This window comes from Rhincodon typus, chromosome 28 (assembly GCF_021869965.1).
Source record: "Rhincodon typus isolate 14 chromosome 28, sRhiTyp1.1, whole genome shotgun sequence".
In the NCBI taxonomy this organism is placed as follows: Eukaryota; Metazoa; Chordata; class Chondrichthyes; order Orectolobiformes; family Rhincodontidae; genus Rhincodon; species Rhincodon typus.
In genome coordinates, this window is record NC_063359.1 from 19,160,074 (window position 1) to 19,177,155 (window position 17,082).

General features: G+C 40.3%; 1 protein-coding gene across 1 annotated transcript in view; it reads right to left on the reverse strand.

The window, feature by feature from the left end:
- LOC109935973 (zinc finger protein 618-like) overlaps positions 1 to 17,082 on the reverse strand; it is a 201,439-nt gene that overhangs the window by 144,734 nt on the left and 39,623 nt on the right. Inside the window, exon 2 of the mRNA XM_048613361.1 lies at positions 8,217 to 8,503. Within this exon, the coding sequence (XP_048469318.1) occupies positions 8,217 to 8,415 (199 nt within the window). The 5' untranslated portion in view covers positions 8,416 to 8,503. The remainder of the gene's footprint in view (positions 1 to 8,216; positions 8,504 to 17,082) is intronic.

Here is a 17,082-nt window from a genome sequence, read left to right on the forward strand (position 1 = left end):
GGCTGCTTTGTCCTGGATGGAGTCCAGCTTCTTGAGTGTTGTTGGGGCTGCACTCATCCAAGCAAGTGGGGAATATTCCATCACACTCCTCACTTGTGCCTTGTAGATGGCGGACAGGCTTTGAGGAGTCAGGAGGGGAGTTACTCGCCGCAGTCTTCCTAGCTTCTGGCCTGCTCTTGTAGCCACTCTGTTAATGTGGTGAGTCCAGTTGAGTTTCTAGTCAATGGTAACCCCCAAGATGTTGACGGTGGGGGATTCAATGATGGTAATACCATTGAATGTCAAGGGACGGTGATTAGATTGTCTCTTATTAGTGATGGTCATAGCCTGGCATTCGTGTGGCGCGAATGTCACTTGCCACTTGTCAGCCCAAGCCTGGATATTGTCCAGATCTTGTTGCACGTGAACACGGACTGCTTCAGTGTCTGAGGTGTCACGAATGGTACTGAACATTGCGCAATCATCAGTGAACATCCCCAGTTCTGACCGTATGATGGAGGGAAGGTCATTGATGAAGCAGCTGAAGATAGTTGGGCCTAGGATACTACCCTGAAAAACTCCTGCAGAGATGTCCTGGAGCGGAGATGATTGACCTCCCACAACCATGACCATCTTCCTAAATGTCAGGTATGACTCCAACCACCAGAGTTCTTGCCCCCAATATCCATTGATTCCAGTTTTGCTAGGGCTCCTTGATGCCACACTCGGTCGAATGCAGCCTTGATATTAATGGCTGTCACTCTCACCTCACCTCTGGAATGCTGCTCCTTTGTCCACGTTTGAACCAGGGCTGTAATGAAGTCAGGAGCTGAGTGGCTCTGGCGGAACTCAAACTGGACATTACTGAGCAGGTTACTTCTGAGCAAGTGCTGCTTGATAGCACTGTTGATGACACCTTCCATCACTTTACTGATGATAGAGAGTAGACTGATGGGGCAGTAATTGGCTGGGTTGGATTTGTCCTGCTTTTTGTGTACAGGACATACTTGGGCAATTTTCCACATTGTCGGGTAGATACAGTTGTAACTGTACTGGAACAGCTTAGCTAGGGGAGCGGCAAGTTCTGGAGCACAAGTCTTCAGTACTATGCCCGGAATGTTGTCGGGGCCCATAGCCTTTGCAGTATCCAGTGTCTCCGACCGTTTCTTGATATCATGTGGAGTGAATCAAATTGGCTGAAGACTGGTATCTGTAATGCTGGGGCCCACTGGAGGAGGCAGAGATGGATCATCCACTCAGCACTTCTGGCTGAAGATTGCTGTCAAAATTTCAGCCTTATCTTTTGCACTGATGTGCTGGGCTCTTCCATCATTGAGGATGGAGATATTTGTGGAGCCTCCTCCTCCAGTCAGTTGTTTAATTGTCCACCACCATTCACGACTGGATGTGGCAGGACTGCAGAGCTTTGATCTGATCCGTTGGTTGTGGGATCACTTAGCTCTGTCTATCACTTGTAGTTTTCACTGTTTGGCATGCGAGTAGTCCTGTTTGGTGGCTTCACCAGGTTAATACCTCATCTTCAGGTATGCCTGGTGCTGCTCCTGGCATGCCCACCTGCACTCTCCGTTGAACCAGGGTTGATCCCCTGGCTTGATGGTAATGGTTAAGTCGGGTATACGCCGGGCCATGAGGTTACAGATTGTGCTAGAGTAAAATTCTGCTGCTGTTCATGGCCCACAGCATCTCATGGGTACCCAGTCTTGAGCTGCTAGATCTGTGCGAAGTCTGTCCCATTTAGCACGGTGATAGTGCCACACAACACGATGGAGGCTGTTCTTGATGTGAAGGCGGGACTTCATCTCCACAGGGACTGTGCATTGGTCACTCTTACTGATACTGTCATGGACAGATGCAACTGCAGCTGGCAGATTAGTAAGGAGGAGGTCAATTATGTTTTTCCCTCTTGTTGGTTCCCTCACCACCTGCCGCAGACCCAGTCTAGCAGCTATGTCCTTTAGGACCCGACCAGCTCGATCAGTAGTACTGCTACCGAGCCACTCTTGGCGGTGGACGTCAAAATCCCCCACCCAGAGTACATTTTGTGCCCTTGCCATCCTCAGTGCTTCCTCCAAGTGTTGCTCAATATGGAGGAGTACTGATTCATCAGCTGAGGGAGGACAGTATGTGGTAATCAGCAGGAGGTTTCCTTGCCCATGTTTAACTTGAAGCCATGAGACTTCAAGGAGTCCGGAGTCAATGTTGAAGACTCCTAGAGCAACACCCTCCTGACTGTATCCCACTGTGCCGCCCTCACTGCTGGGTCTGTCCTGTCGGTGGGACAGGACGTATCCAGGGATGGCGACAGTAGTGTCTGGGACATTTTTTGTAAGGTATGATTCTGTGAGTATGACTAAGTCAGGCTGTTGCTCGACTATTCTGCGAGACAGCTCTTCTCATTTTGGCACGGACCCCCAGATGTTAGAGAGGAGGACTTTGCACGGTCGACAGGACTGTTTCTGCCATTGTCTTTTCCAGTGCCTAGGTCGATGCCGGGTGATCCGTCCAGTTTCATTTCTTTGAGTCTTTGTAGCGATTGGTACAACTCAGTGGCTTACTAGGCCATTTCAGAAGGCAGTTGAGAGTCAACCACATTGCTGTGGGTCTGGAGTCACATGTAGGCCAGACCAGGTGAGGGTGGCAGATTTCCTCCCCTGAAGGACATTCGTGAACCAGATGGGTTTTTCCGAAAATCGGCAATGATTTCATGGTGATCAGTAGATTCTTAATTCCAGACTTCTTTATTTTGAATTCCAATTCCACCATGATGGGATTTGAACCTGGGTCCCCAGAACATCAGCAGGGTTTCTGGATTAATAGTCTAGCGATAATACCGCTGGGTCATCGCCTACTTGCCGATTCTCCTCCCTTCTACCGACATTGAGCTTAAATGATAGGGGATTTACATGTATTTGGAAAGGCAAGGATGGATTAGGGATAGTCAACACATGGCTTTGTGCGTGGGAAATCATGTCTCACTAACTTGATTGAATTTTTGAAGGAATGACAAAGAGGATTAACGAGGGCTGAGCAGTGGATACGGTGTATGCAGACTTCAGTAAAGCGTTCGACAAGGTCCTTATGGTTGGCTGGTTAGCAAGGACAGATGCCATGAAAACCGAAAGAACTGCAGATGCTGTAGATCAGGAACAAAAACAGAAGTTGCTGGAAAAGCTCAGCAGGTCTGGAAGTATCTGCAAAGAAAAAAAAATCAGAGTTAACGTTTCGGGTCCGGTGACCCTTCTTCAGAACTCAGTTCTCAGAAGGAGCTTCTCCAGCAACTTCTGGTTTTGTTCTAGATCAAATGAAATACAGGGAAAACCAGCTGGAAGGTAGAAGACAGAGGCAGGTAGTGGAGGGGTGATTTTCAGACTGGAGGCCTGTGACCAGCGGTGCACCACAAGGATTGGTGCTGGGTCCGCTGCTTTTCCTCATTTATATAAATGATTTGGATGTGAACACAGGAGATATGGTTAGTAAGTTCGCAGAGGACACCAAAATTGGTGGTGTAGTGGACAGCGAAGAAGGTTACCTGAGAGTACAACGGGATCTTGATCAGATGGGCCACTGGACCGAAGAGTGGCAAATGGAGTTTAATTTAGACACATGTGAAGCGCTGCATTTGGAAAGGCAAGGAAGGGACGAGAAATCAGGGAATATATACTAGAATTTTAAGTTTAATGTTGATGTGCTCTTTTTGCACCTTCTCTGCAGCTGTAACATTGTATTCTTCTTTGTTCTATTACCTGACACACTTTGTATTATATGATTTGTCTGCACTACACGCAAAACAAAAAAAAACTTTTCACTGTACTTAGGTATATGTGACAATAATAAATCAAATCAAAACCAAAAAAAAAAAAATCCACTGTTAAGCAGCTGATGACAAGTTGAAAAAGAAAAATTACAACTTTTTAGAATCATAGAATCCCCATAATGTGGAAGCAGGTCATTTGGCCCATCGAGTCCACATGGACAGCAGGACATATACACTTAATGGTAAGGTTCTGGGGAGTGTTGCTGAACAAAGGGACTTAGAGTGCAGGTTCACAGTTCCTTGAAAGTGGAATCACAGGTCGATAGGACAGTGAACAAGGCATTTGGTATGCTTGCCTTTATTGGTCAGTGTACAGAGTATAGGAGTTGGGAGGTCATGATCCAGCAGTACAGTACATCGGTTATGCCACTATTGGAATACTGCATGAAACTCTGGTCTTCCTGCAATAGGAAGGATGTTTTGAAACTTGAAAGGGTTCAGAAAAGATTTACAATGATGTTGCCAGGGTTGGAGGTTTGAGCAATAGGGAGAGGCTGAACAGACTGGGTCTATATTCCCTGGTGCACCGGAGGTTGAGGGGTGGCCTTATAGATGTTTCTAAAATCATAAGGAGCATGGATAGGGTAAACAGACAAGGTCTTTTCCCTGGGGTGGGGAGTCCAAAACTATAGGGCATAGGTTTAACATGAGAGGGGAAGATTTAAAAAGGACCCAAGAAGCAACTTTTTCCCATGCAGAGGGTGGTGCATTTATAGAATTAGCTGCCAGGGAAAGTGGTGGAGGCTGGTACAATTACAACATTTAGAGGGATGTGGGCCAAATGCGGACAAATGAGACTAGATTTATTCAGGATCTGGTTGATATGGACAAGTTGGACGAAGGGTCTGTTTCCATGCTGTATATCTCTATGACTCTGAGTTCTTTACTTACTGGTGGCAGTATTTTTTTTTCTTGAAAAACTGAAATCTTCAAAGTTCCTAGATTTGTCTTTCAGTTACCTCACATTACACTAGCAATACTTTAAGATATGAATGGAGTGGAACAAGATTTTTCTTGTTAATATCTCGATTTGCTTTCTCCAGCAGCTGCCAAGAATCTAGTTAACAAATGCTAAGAACAAATGGTTCCATCATGGTACCAAAATATCACAAAAACCATTCACTTTCTTTGAAAGGCACATCGATCAACTGCAAAATACATGGTCCAAAATAGGCAGTAATTTATGGTTAAGACTACATTCCTAAAGCTTGCATTTAAAAGCATCGAATTCCATCTGTTATTATTACAAATACTATTGAAAGGGCATATAGTGTTCAAAACAATGGAAAATTGATGTGTTAGTCTCATGTTCCCTTTCAAAATCTGTGAACCAAGGATTGCAAGTTTAAGCTAAAGAAACAAACAAGGTGAAATTAAAACCTTTTCCCCCTTTTAGCCTTTATCATTTTACTTGGGGTCACCATAACACTGGTTGGTCACCCTTCTCATCTTCTCCTATCAGTCACCCATCCATTTTCCAATCTCACTGCATGTAAGTAACTCACCACTACATCTTTCCATTCTTCCTGCAGTCTCATTCTACCAATCATCTCCACATACGTTCTCTCTCTCTCTGCAATATATGTCTATAAAATTTCAAATCGCTTCTCAGCTACTTTCTTTACTGCATTTACTATTTTCACCTGACGTACTGATTCCTGATCTGATCATAAAAACCAAAAGAACTGCAGATGCTGTAAATCAGGAACAAAAACAGAAGTTGCTGGAAAAGCTCAGCAGGTCTGGCAGCACCTGTGAAGAGAAAATCAGAGTTAACGTTTCGGGTCCGATGACCTTTCCTCAGAACACTTGTTTTTGTTCCATATCTGGTCATTTATTGCCACTCCACACAACCATCTCAGCATCTGCATCTCCAGTATCCAGCTGTTACTCCTCTAGCTTTGATTTTGCTCCAATTTAAACACTAAATAAAATGGCTGGTTTCACAGCTATCTTGTAAATACACACTTCTACTACGTAACACTCCATTGTATTTCTTCCAATCACTTCAACTGCAGTTAATCCATTGCTTAATTTATATTCCTCCATCTTCTGCATCAATTTCCCCAGGTACTTTTACATTTTATCCAGGTCTTCACACATATTCTTTACACTTTCACTATGATCCTCTTCCCTATGCTCAAAACTACAATCCATAAATTGGGTCTTTGGTCTACTGATCTTTATAGCCTTATCTTCCAGTGTTCTATCTTCAGTTCTCCGGATACTCAGTCACGTTCTCATCGTACTCACTATGTAGCTCAATGTCATCTGCAATTACCATTGGTCGTAGCACGTCCTGACTCATTTGCTCAGTTAGAGCAATCAGAGAGGAGATCAATGCTGACGCTTGGTCCAGTCCAACTTTGGTTCTTATCGGTATCATCCATCCATCCATTTAAGATATTTCAGGATAGACAATAAAATGCTGCAGTGCCCCAGAAGTTGGCATTATGCCTTGTACCCAACACCCATATTTCAAAGGATGCACGTGGGGCAGGCACTGTTATATGGCAACAAAAAAAGGCAAATTAACTTTTCTAAAAGCAACAACTCTTTCGTTATCCAGAGGGTGCAAGCCAGTCAGTTGACTTACTCTGCACAACAGAGGAAGGCCCTGGACCAAGCAAATGTAGAGATCAAGAGACTGATGTGTACACGGGCTCTTCTTAGATCTCCACTTGGGAGCTAAATCTGAGATGGCAAAGAGGTTAATCCATTATGCCCTGCAGGCATTGGTTCAAATCCCATCCTTGTTGATAATTTAGGACTCTTGCTCAAATGTTCATATCCCTACCTTTGGTCTAGAATTTTGAGGCTCAAGTCATGCCTGCCATAACATATATGAGCAGGCTGATTAAAAATAAATGAGAGAGTTACATTGCCTGGTGGAATATGCTTTGGATGAAGCAAAAGAAGAGGTAAAACTTCAATCTGACCTCAGCTAACACAATTTTTAAAATTCCCTGATCATGTCAGTCACTCTGCAAGCCAAACCACTGCATCACCTCTCTAAATAGAGGTTTTTGAAAAAAAAAGAACTCCATCTTCTCTTCCTTGTTGTAGGAAGAGAAACAGAATAGTACAAATACTATAAAAAATGCAATTTTCAATGTATGAAAAATAACTGATGCTTTGATGTTTAAATGTTCTCACTATGTAAAAATTAAAAACACTTACAACGAATAGATTAGAAGTACCTTGAGTATGACATTATTTGAAAGAAAAATAATGGAAAGAATGTGTAGAACCTTTCTGTCCAAGAGGCTTCCAAATAAACTAATAAATATACCCAACTGTGGTCAGTGATAGCCATACTGTGCATAATGAAACCTGTACCAACTAACTCTTCTATTTAGTGCAGCAGATATTATTGTATTCCTTAAAGTGAGCTGGCAGATATATCATATTACAATACAGAGGTAACTTATACTGTAACATCAGGGTCACTAACATACATAATTTTATTTAACTCCCATTTTCAAAGTTCAACTGATTTAACTGTTTGCAAATAAAAATGACTTCAGATTAGGAAAGACACTGCGTCTCTATCCAATTCACTCCCTCTGTCACACAGCAGTCTTTCATCCGTTAAAATGCAAACGAAAACCTGCTCCAGCTTATGGAGATATACCTGCTGAACCATGGGTCTTACTTTAAATTACGTACAATAGGTATATAATGGAGACAGACATGCAGCTTTTGAAATCTATATTCCAAAATTTCTTCCCCAGATTTGGCAAACAATTTAACAGACTTTGTAAGAGGCTAAAAGAGATGCATTCCATTATACATATAATTCAACTTAAATGCTACTGATGCCTGAGCATTTTTCACAATACATTTGACCAGAGTTCGAGGGGTTCTTCCAGTCATATAACCAGCTTGCTTGGGAGAGAGAAAAAAAAAACTTCAGACCATATCCATTTGGGAAGAAGCTGACACTTCCAACTAAAAACTTTAATTAAAGGTATTAAAAGGCAAAGAATAATGGCGAAGTTTAATCACAGAATCAGCACAGAAGGTGGTCAATTGGCCAGATATGTCTGCACCAGGTCTCCAAGTGAGAATTACGAATTTGCACCATCTCCTACCTCTTTTCCCTACTCTTGTACTAATGTCATTGTAAAATTTGAAATTAAGTAATTAGGTAAATTATTGATTGCAAAGTACTTATATTGATTTTCCTATTATCAACTATTTACATTGAGTTTTCCATTGAAATTGCTGCAATGGGTCTTCAATTATAAGATATAATAGGAAGTAGGTTTAGTATGGAATTCCATAAAACCTACTGTATAAAAAGGCAATTTGATCCAATTAGTGTTTTGGAAGTGAATAAAATATATATTTTAGTTTAAAATAAGAAATATACAGGTAGACTTGAAATGTTAATATTTACCACTGGATTGATTATTGGGTTGATCCTGTTCAGAACACCGTTGAGCCCCATCCTCACCAATCACAACACAGATCTCCGCTACCTCACGGACGTTACTGTTCATCTTGTGATCTTTAGGTTCATCTCGCCACAACTCAGCATGCACTTCACTCTCATCATCTCTACTTTCAGTCTTTATTGCTGCATGAAGGGAACTCATTGTGTTGGCCTTTATCCAGTACTTCTTAAAATTTTGGGCAGAATCAGGCGGAGGAGTCACTGCAACAATCCTTTGCACTGTTCAATTTCTGTTAGGGGAAAAATATATATTAATGTCTACATTTACCTTTCTGACTAATTTTATGTTTTAGTGAGAAGAATAGGTAACTACAGTAAGCTTTTAAAAATTGTTAGAAGTGTTTGTTTTGGTCTGGTTGGAAAGTTATAACGCTTAGGTTGTTTTTCATCTTCATTTTGAGCGAAACAGTGCATTTCCTTTAGCAATATTATTGCTGTATGTCTGTTATACAGATTGCAGTGATAGTTACTAGTTACTATTAATGTCTTTTCAGAATCATTCCAGTATACTTTCCCTCATACCTGCCAAGATGTGATTAGAATTCTATCAAAGTAAATAATATTCTACTTTAGGGGCTGCAGTACAAAACGTAGACAGAGTTTTACTCCACTCCTGCCTTATGGGAGATCTCTTTTTAATGCCCCAACCATTAGAAGGTATCTCCTCTACCCTTTTGGGTAGATGTACAGGATTCTAAGCATTATTTTTGAGAACAGCAGGGATGCTTATATTCACACTTTGTCTGAATTATACCTCAATCAATATTGTTAAAACAGGTGACCTTGCAATTACTATTTATGGCAGCTGTTTGGGTGCAAATTGATTGTTATAATATAAGGAAGATAAGGATGACTATTGCTTAAAAAGGAACATTATTGCGTATAAAATGCTTTGGAACAGCCTGAAGTAACAAAAAGGGCCCAAAAGAAAGAGACTACATTTACTTTCAACATTTATTTGTATGTGCCACTCCTTCAAAAACCTGAAACAACTTGCCTGTTTGATTACATCCAGGTCTTCATAAAAAGAGCATATATAAGGAAAAGGAGTTTGTTTGTTTTTACAGATATTTTCTAATCAATCTGTTCTGAGATGTTAATACACTATTCTGGAGCTGGAAATGTCTTTCCTCAGGATATTTCAAGGCATCAGCAGTCATTGCTGCAGCTAATTTACACACTGCAATAAATAGTCATTTGACAAAGGACCATATAATTTAATTCAAGGATGAGGGTAAATGTTAGCCAGGCCATCAGGAGAACTCTTCTGCTCTTCAAGTGCCATGGGATGTTTTATATCCATCTGAGAGACTAAATGGAGTGTCAACTGGATGTCTCAAAAGACAGTACTTCTCACAGCACTCTCTCAGTATTTTACTGAAGTGTTAGGTGAGCAGTTTGACTCCATGGTCTTCTAATATAGAGGTGCACGTTGTACCTCTGATTTAAGATGCAAAGTGCCCTAATTTTAATGTCCTGATTATCAGTCTCACATTTATAAACAAATCTAATGTTTTGAAGAAACAACCTATTTGAATCCATACAGACACAACGTTGTTTTCTCTAAATCTTAATAGATCAGAGAAGAATAAAGCTCAACGAATGTGATTATAGGCAAATTTTCACAGGCTCTAAAGTGCAGCAAGTAACCCATTCCACATGCATTTTATTCAGTTAATGCACAAATGCAAACATGTTGAACTGTGTGAAGAAAAACTGCCTTACAGCAGAGGGCAGTTTAGAACAATAGAACACTCATCAGCGAGTTGCCTGCTCGAGACAAGTTTTTATGTGACTCCCAAGTAAATATTCTAACATTTTCAAATCAAAGTTCACATCTAATCATCGCAGACCCACGAAGGAAAAACGATAAAGCAATGCTGGGGATACATTAATAAGTTTTACACTGAGTTTATTACGTACATTTGATAGACCATTATTTTAATGACGTCAACACATTAAAAAGGATCAAGTTTCTCATCAAGTAAAATAGGAAATGTCCACACCATCATATCCACAAACGGTAGTTTCCTTCCTACAGTTATGAAACTAGAGATCGCTGTTGGATTGTACAGCTATTGATGTCTTATAGCAATGAAATTATCTTGGTAGTAAATCTTTCATAACTATATCCTGAATATTAACATACAAGCATGTAAACTTTGGACAAACATTTGTGCTTCTTGAAAGAGCAAAAAACTTAGAAGCACACTATTTTATTAACGGTGCCTTCTTCTAATTCAAATCTAATCTTGATTTTTCTTGTAAAATTAGTCAAAATCCAACTTTAAATGAACTATGGAACAAAAACACAAGCTGCTGGAAAAGCTCAGCAGATCTAGCAGCATCTGTGAAGAAAAATCAGAGTTAACATTTTGGGTTTGGTGACCCTTCCTCAGAATGGAACCGAAATGTTAACTCTGATTTTTCTTCACAGGTGCTGCCAGATCTGCTGAGCCTTTCTAGCAACTTCTGTTTTCGTTCCTCATTTACAGAATCTGCCGTTCTTTCAGTTTTTATTTAAATGAATTGTATTTCTATTGGGCAAATGCTCAACAAAAGCTGGTGAAAGCTCATGAAACTATTTAACTTTTCACACATCACTTACTGCTTAGGCCAGGAGCCTGGAAGTCTGGGTTTAGCCACCATTAATTTTCAGGGTTTTCCAGTTTAAGAAAAACTTGGGTTAACAGACGGTTGATCATTCACAGAACACTACATAATTGTGGTAAATATCCACCTCCAAAGAGTCACAAGGATCATTTCTGGAATTGCGAAATCAACAAAGCTTTCTATGCCAATATGCACCAAACCTCCTGAATGCCTGCAGGGAAACATCCTCCAAGGAGTTAGCTGAAAGCTAACAAAGCACTTGCACCGACTCAAGACTTCATTAAATATAGCCCAAGCACCTATCTGAAATTTCAAAACCCCCACAGACCACATCCATTATCTTTAATTAATGACAACCCCCACCTTCTTATGCTGCACCTTCAGGTTGACTGCAAACACCACCAACTGCAACCTGGTAAATGACCAGAGAATGAAATCCCAGGATTCAACTTTTCACAAAAAAATCTAGACAATATTCAATCAATTTAGAATAGATCAGAGAGCATTCAACCTGTAGTCATCCACATCCAACACCTTACATATTCACTCCCTTCATCACCAACACAGCAGCAGCAGTGTCTGTGTATCATGTTCAAGATGTTCAACGGTAACTCACCAAGGCTGCTTTGACAGCAGCTCCCAAAGCTTGTGATCTCCAACACCTAGAAGAGCAAGGGCAATAGATTTAGACGGACACCATAACCTGCAAGTTTCCCTTCAAGGCACGCACCATTCTGACCTAGAACCATATTACTGTTTCTCCACTGTCACTGGTTCAAAATCCTGGGACTTCCTTCCAATTACTACGAGCAGTTACACCACTTCAAAAGGTCATGAAAATGGATCACCACCACTTTTGAGGCCTAAGCAGCAATACACATACCTTTTGAATGAATAAAGAAAATGACACACTTTTGCCAAGAATTACATTCCTAGTGACAACACAACCACGTACAATGCATCAGCTAAAGCTACTGGATAGATTTTTAACCCCAATAATGAATGATAAACATGACCTATCATACCTGCTTCCAAGAGAGGGCTGTCTCATACAGATCTTCACAACATCCAACCAGTAATTTAAAGTCACAATTGCTGCTTATAGAATAATCTTATGCTAGGTAAACAATTCCTTTTTATTCTGGCTGCTACTTAAAATAAACATCGACAATTATCTTCGAGAAAGTGCTCTAAGGCATTGTCCACAGGTAGTCTAAGGTCTATACCACTTAACACCTTGCAGTCAATTTGAGATACTCGTTTTAAGATTGCTGATCCAAAATTTATCAACTCTGGTTATTTTTGTGAGTACCGAAAACTACTTCTAAGTGTTATCCAGGTCATTGGAATATTTGAAATTGATTACCTTCTTGATGTCATGGGAACAGAATGCTTTCTGGTTAGCAATAGGAGTGCCACACACTTCTGATCATTGACAATACAACCTAAATACTTCAAATGAAGTACAGGTCGTACCCCTCCAATTTAGCAATTCTAATTCTGTGGATCGGCATGTCCTAATGCCGTGAACCCTGCAGCACACCTGGTTTTCTAAAGGATCCAAGGGCTTCCTGTTTTCTGGAATTATGTTGAGAAGAGATCATCGATATTCTCTAAAAATAACTGCTTTCCATTTTATTTCTAAATTGCAACCGTACTTTCTAAATAATTAAAAACTCTCATGCTGACTCTGACAAGTGACATCCAATATAGTGCGCACTGATCATGGAAGACCTGAAGGATACTCTCGGATACTGTATGCTGTCTACAAGGAAACTGGTCTTCCATGATCAGTGGGCGCTACAGGGGATGAAATGCATCATCATCACCCAAAACAATGTTTTACAATTACCAAGTTTCCTTTGAATGTTTTTTTTTGTTGTAGGGCCCTTTAGGAGCTGTTTCCACTTTTTTTTTTAAATAAGGGATGTTTTAAAATAGTACAGTACAAGTAGAGGACCATGTGGTGCAACGGTAATGTGCCTATATCTGGCCCAGAAGGAATGGGCTCAAGTCTCATCTAAGGAAATAATGGCTTATGGAAGTGACTCATAACAGAGCCAAATGGGCCAAAAAAAACTTAAGAAATAATTAGGGACACCAGTAGTGAGATGTAAAGTTGAGAGCAGTAGATTTGTAATGTTTCACATTATGAATAAATCTGAAACGGAGTAACGATTGATTCTGGTCTCCTTTTTCACCAACTAGCAGTGGGAAGTTTAACATGCAATTACCAAACAGAAACTATGCATATCTGCAATGCTTAGTTAAACTATGTTATATAGCACATATTAAGCAGTCTCTCGATCTTGCTCAGAGCTAAGGGAGAACTCCTTCCATTTGCATGAAATGCAAAGAGAAACATTTGTTTCTGAAACAAATTTCTTTAAAAATAAAGAAATCCTGCAGATGACAGGTATCAAGGCTTTATGGCTGCTGGTTATAACTCTGCCAGAACATCCAGATGTTCTTTAACACAGGGGAAGTCAGGTGCACGTGTGAGGGGATCAAAAACACAACAGATGCATGAAAACAGAGGGAATCGCCAAATGCAATGAACAGTTGGAGAAATGGGTGAAACACTATGGGAAGTTGTTATCTATAAAGCTCTAGACACCACGAAAAGCCTGTCTGTCACAGCAAACCTGAACATCAAACTACAGTGGAGGAATTTAAAACTACCCTGACTCCCTCGTCATAATGCTGAAGAAGGAATAAGCTTTGGGAGTCTTACGTTTTCAAATAAACCTGTTGGACTATAACCTGGTGTCATGTGATTTCTTCCCTTGTCACATGTAACGTTCCAGGTGCTGGTGCTGCACGCGAAAATGGCATGCCTACAGCGTCCGCATAAACCTTTTTGTTTCTGTTTGAGTGATTAGGTAGTGTCTTGAAATGCATTTGATGCTAAGATCACGATCTTGGAAGGGTAACTGCAGTAATTCCAACAACCTCCAAGGAAGCTTACTGCTCAGAATTGTGGGAAAAATGTGTCAGTGTTGTCCTGGTTAGATTCCAGATCTTGGCTGAACATATGCACCCCGAATCCCAGTCAGTTTAGAACTGGAAGTACTCGAATTAACATGATTCTGGCAGCTGCCAAGAGAAATGCCATGGACAATAAATACCATATATAGTAGTCTCCTTCAATTTCTCCAAGGAGTTTGATCATGCAAGCAGAAGCAGTCAATTTAAGATACTGAAGAAAACGGTCTACCTGCTGCAAGTTGTCCTGTGTCATCTCTTCTTTCTTTGACAACATAATGACTACAAATTAGTAATAATACGGAACATCAGGACCCTACAAGAAAATCACCGGGGTTAAATAGCATTGCATTGTGTCAATTAAATTCTATGGTACATTCTTCTCTTTGTTGCTGCCATATGACTTCAGGTTATCTACACATGGTGTCTACTTACGTACCAAAACTGATGGAAAGCTGTCAGCATTGCTCACACAAGACTCAAGGCAAATGAGTGTCAAATCCTCAGACTGCACTGTAACGTGCTACACTCTAACAGTCCACAATGAGGAAAAGCTGCAACTGCAAACTGTCAGATTGTCATGCCTGTAATAGTTTGGTTCGACCATCAGCATCAGGGAGACAAATGTCAGAGGCTAGAATGTTAGCATATCACCATCTATCAGCATTGACAATGTAATACTGGTGATATCATAACATTTCCAGGCCGCACAATCACCAATATCCTGAAATCAACGCATATTACAGCTGTTATGCCCAGGTGGAGGGGGAAGAAAAGAGAAAGAGAGCATGTGCGTGTGCGAGGGACACAGACACAGAGGGACACAGCGAGAAAACAGGGAGAGGGAGAGAAAGAGACACACACAGAGGGAAGAACTACAGCAATAATTCAGTATATCAAGCCTACGCCCTAGTAACATCAGCTGGGGGAGTGCTGCTGGGGACCGAACGGTATTCACCTTTGTTATAATAGGCACATCCATGCCATACATTGGCAGGACAAAGTCACGAACGCAACTAATTCCATCAGCAGGTACTCATTGTTAAGCCACTAACATCTGCACTGGCTTGGCCACATTCATCAGGTGAATGATGGGTATATATCCCTTCGTCTTTGGGTACAACTATATGAGTGAAGGTGGCATATATGCCACTGGGTCGCAGCTTCCTGGGCATCCATACTCCTGCTGCAAGGATACCTGCGAGATTTGAAGATGATAGACATTAGCAGTAAAAACTATGGAAATATCACTGATAACTGTGACCTCTGAAGGGTCACTGTTTGGACCATGTGAGTAGAAGTGAAAATGTTTAGCTGGTCAAGAAAACGTCCCAGAGAAAACAAAGGGTAACAGAATTATGTACCTTTGTAACTCACTGACTTCTGCAGCAAATGTTGCAGAGCCTGCAATGCCCGAACAGGGCTCCTGAACTACACCAGGTGTGGCTTACTGTTGCCCTTTTCAGAAAAAAAAACTATGTCTAAATGAGGCAGAATGCTGCCACTAACTGAAAGTAGCAAGATCTAAGAGCTCAAGCTGCTCACCCAGTATTGTAATGGGCACAAAATCAAAAAAAAAGTTTAAAATAAACTACAATAGTCTGAGAAAAATAAAATATAAAATGTGGCCAGTGCTGATTGTTTTGCCACCAGTATCTAAAATATGTTGAAATTACTTATCTGTCTTTATTTATCCAATTAGCACTCAATACATCAATATTTTCTTAATATCAATCAGAAAACAAATTTCCACACTACTGTGGATGCTTTTGAAAACAACTTTTCACGTTATAAGCGATTAAATAAAATGCAAGGTCTAATATATCACTCCATACAAAGTTAAAAAATTCAAAACATCAGCCTCAGTAACAATTTTCAAAGACATGAATTAATCACCATTAGCTTTAGCTTCATATACTAAACACAGGAGAAAACTGATCAGCAGGTTCATCGAAACTGCTTCAATGCAAGTTCATATTCCTTCACTGCACATCAGCTACAATGTGATAATCTGCTATGATTCTGGATTACCCTTTCAATTTCATGAACTTTATCAAAATAGGTGTTATTTTTCATAATACAATTTAAAGTCTAGGATCAGAATTGTAAGTTTTATAATTAAGGATCCATAAAATCCGAGAACTCATCAAATTCATGTTTGACCACAGCTTGAGGTTTAAACATAGAAAATGCATAATGTACACAGAAATGATGACTGATAGCCTGTGCCAATTTTATTCGAGTAAACTTCCAGGGAGCTACACCAAAGCACCTTAACTGTTGGGTGATCGTATCATGAGAAAGGCAACCACCCTGCTTAACGTCTAAAAGCAAGGCTACAAATCAGGAACGTGTGATAAATTACACATAATGCAATCAACATCCTGGGTCAGAATAAAAGCAAAAATACTGCAGATGCTGGAAATCAGAGGGGAAAACTGGAAGTGCTGAAGAAACTCAACTGCTCTGGCAGCATTGATGGAGAGAGAAACAGAGTTAACATTTCAAATTTATTATGACTCTTCATCAGAGCTCCACTTCAGCTCCGAAGAGTTAGTCTCTCTCCACAGACGGTGATACACCCAAGTTCTCTAGCACTTTCCGCTTTAATCCAGGATCAAAAATCACTTCCTCTATATAAGCATCCAATGAGAATTTTAGAACAGACTTTGAAAATCTGAAGCTTACTTACATTGTTGAGTCACATATTTGACCTCAGTACTCAAATCTGAAAATATTTTTATTCATGTTCATGCATTCTACATATTAAATTCTGAAGCATTTTTGGGCTTGAATGCACCAAAAGGTATTTCCTGACATGATGCAAGCTAAAATGATAATAAGTAGTGTTGTACAGCACAATAAATTTCCAGCTCTAACAAGTTCCCAGATTCCAAATCACTAAACAAGGTAGATTATGACAGGTACACGGAATCATGTGTTTAGATCAAAAACAGTGGTCCTTAGCCATTTTCACAACCTGCAGCTAGTTTTATAGATTTTTTTGGTGCAATTGACAATATAGGTATCAGTCTTGACAAGCACGGAAAATGTAAAATGGGTAAAAACCATATAATTTAATTACTGCGCTACAAAGTTAGGGCAGTTTTACCAGATTTCACTTAAATACCCGATTTCACCATGGTAACAAGGACAGATCTTGTAATGGATTCAATTTAGAGATAGCAGGAACTGCAGATGCTGGAGAATC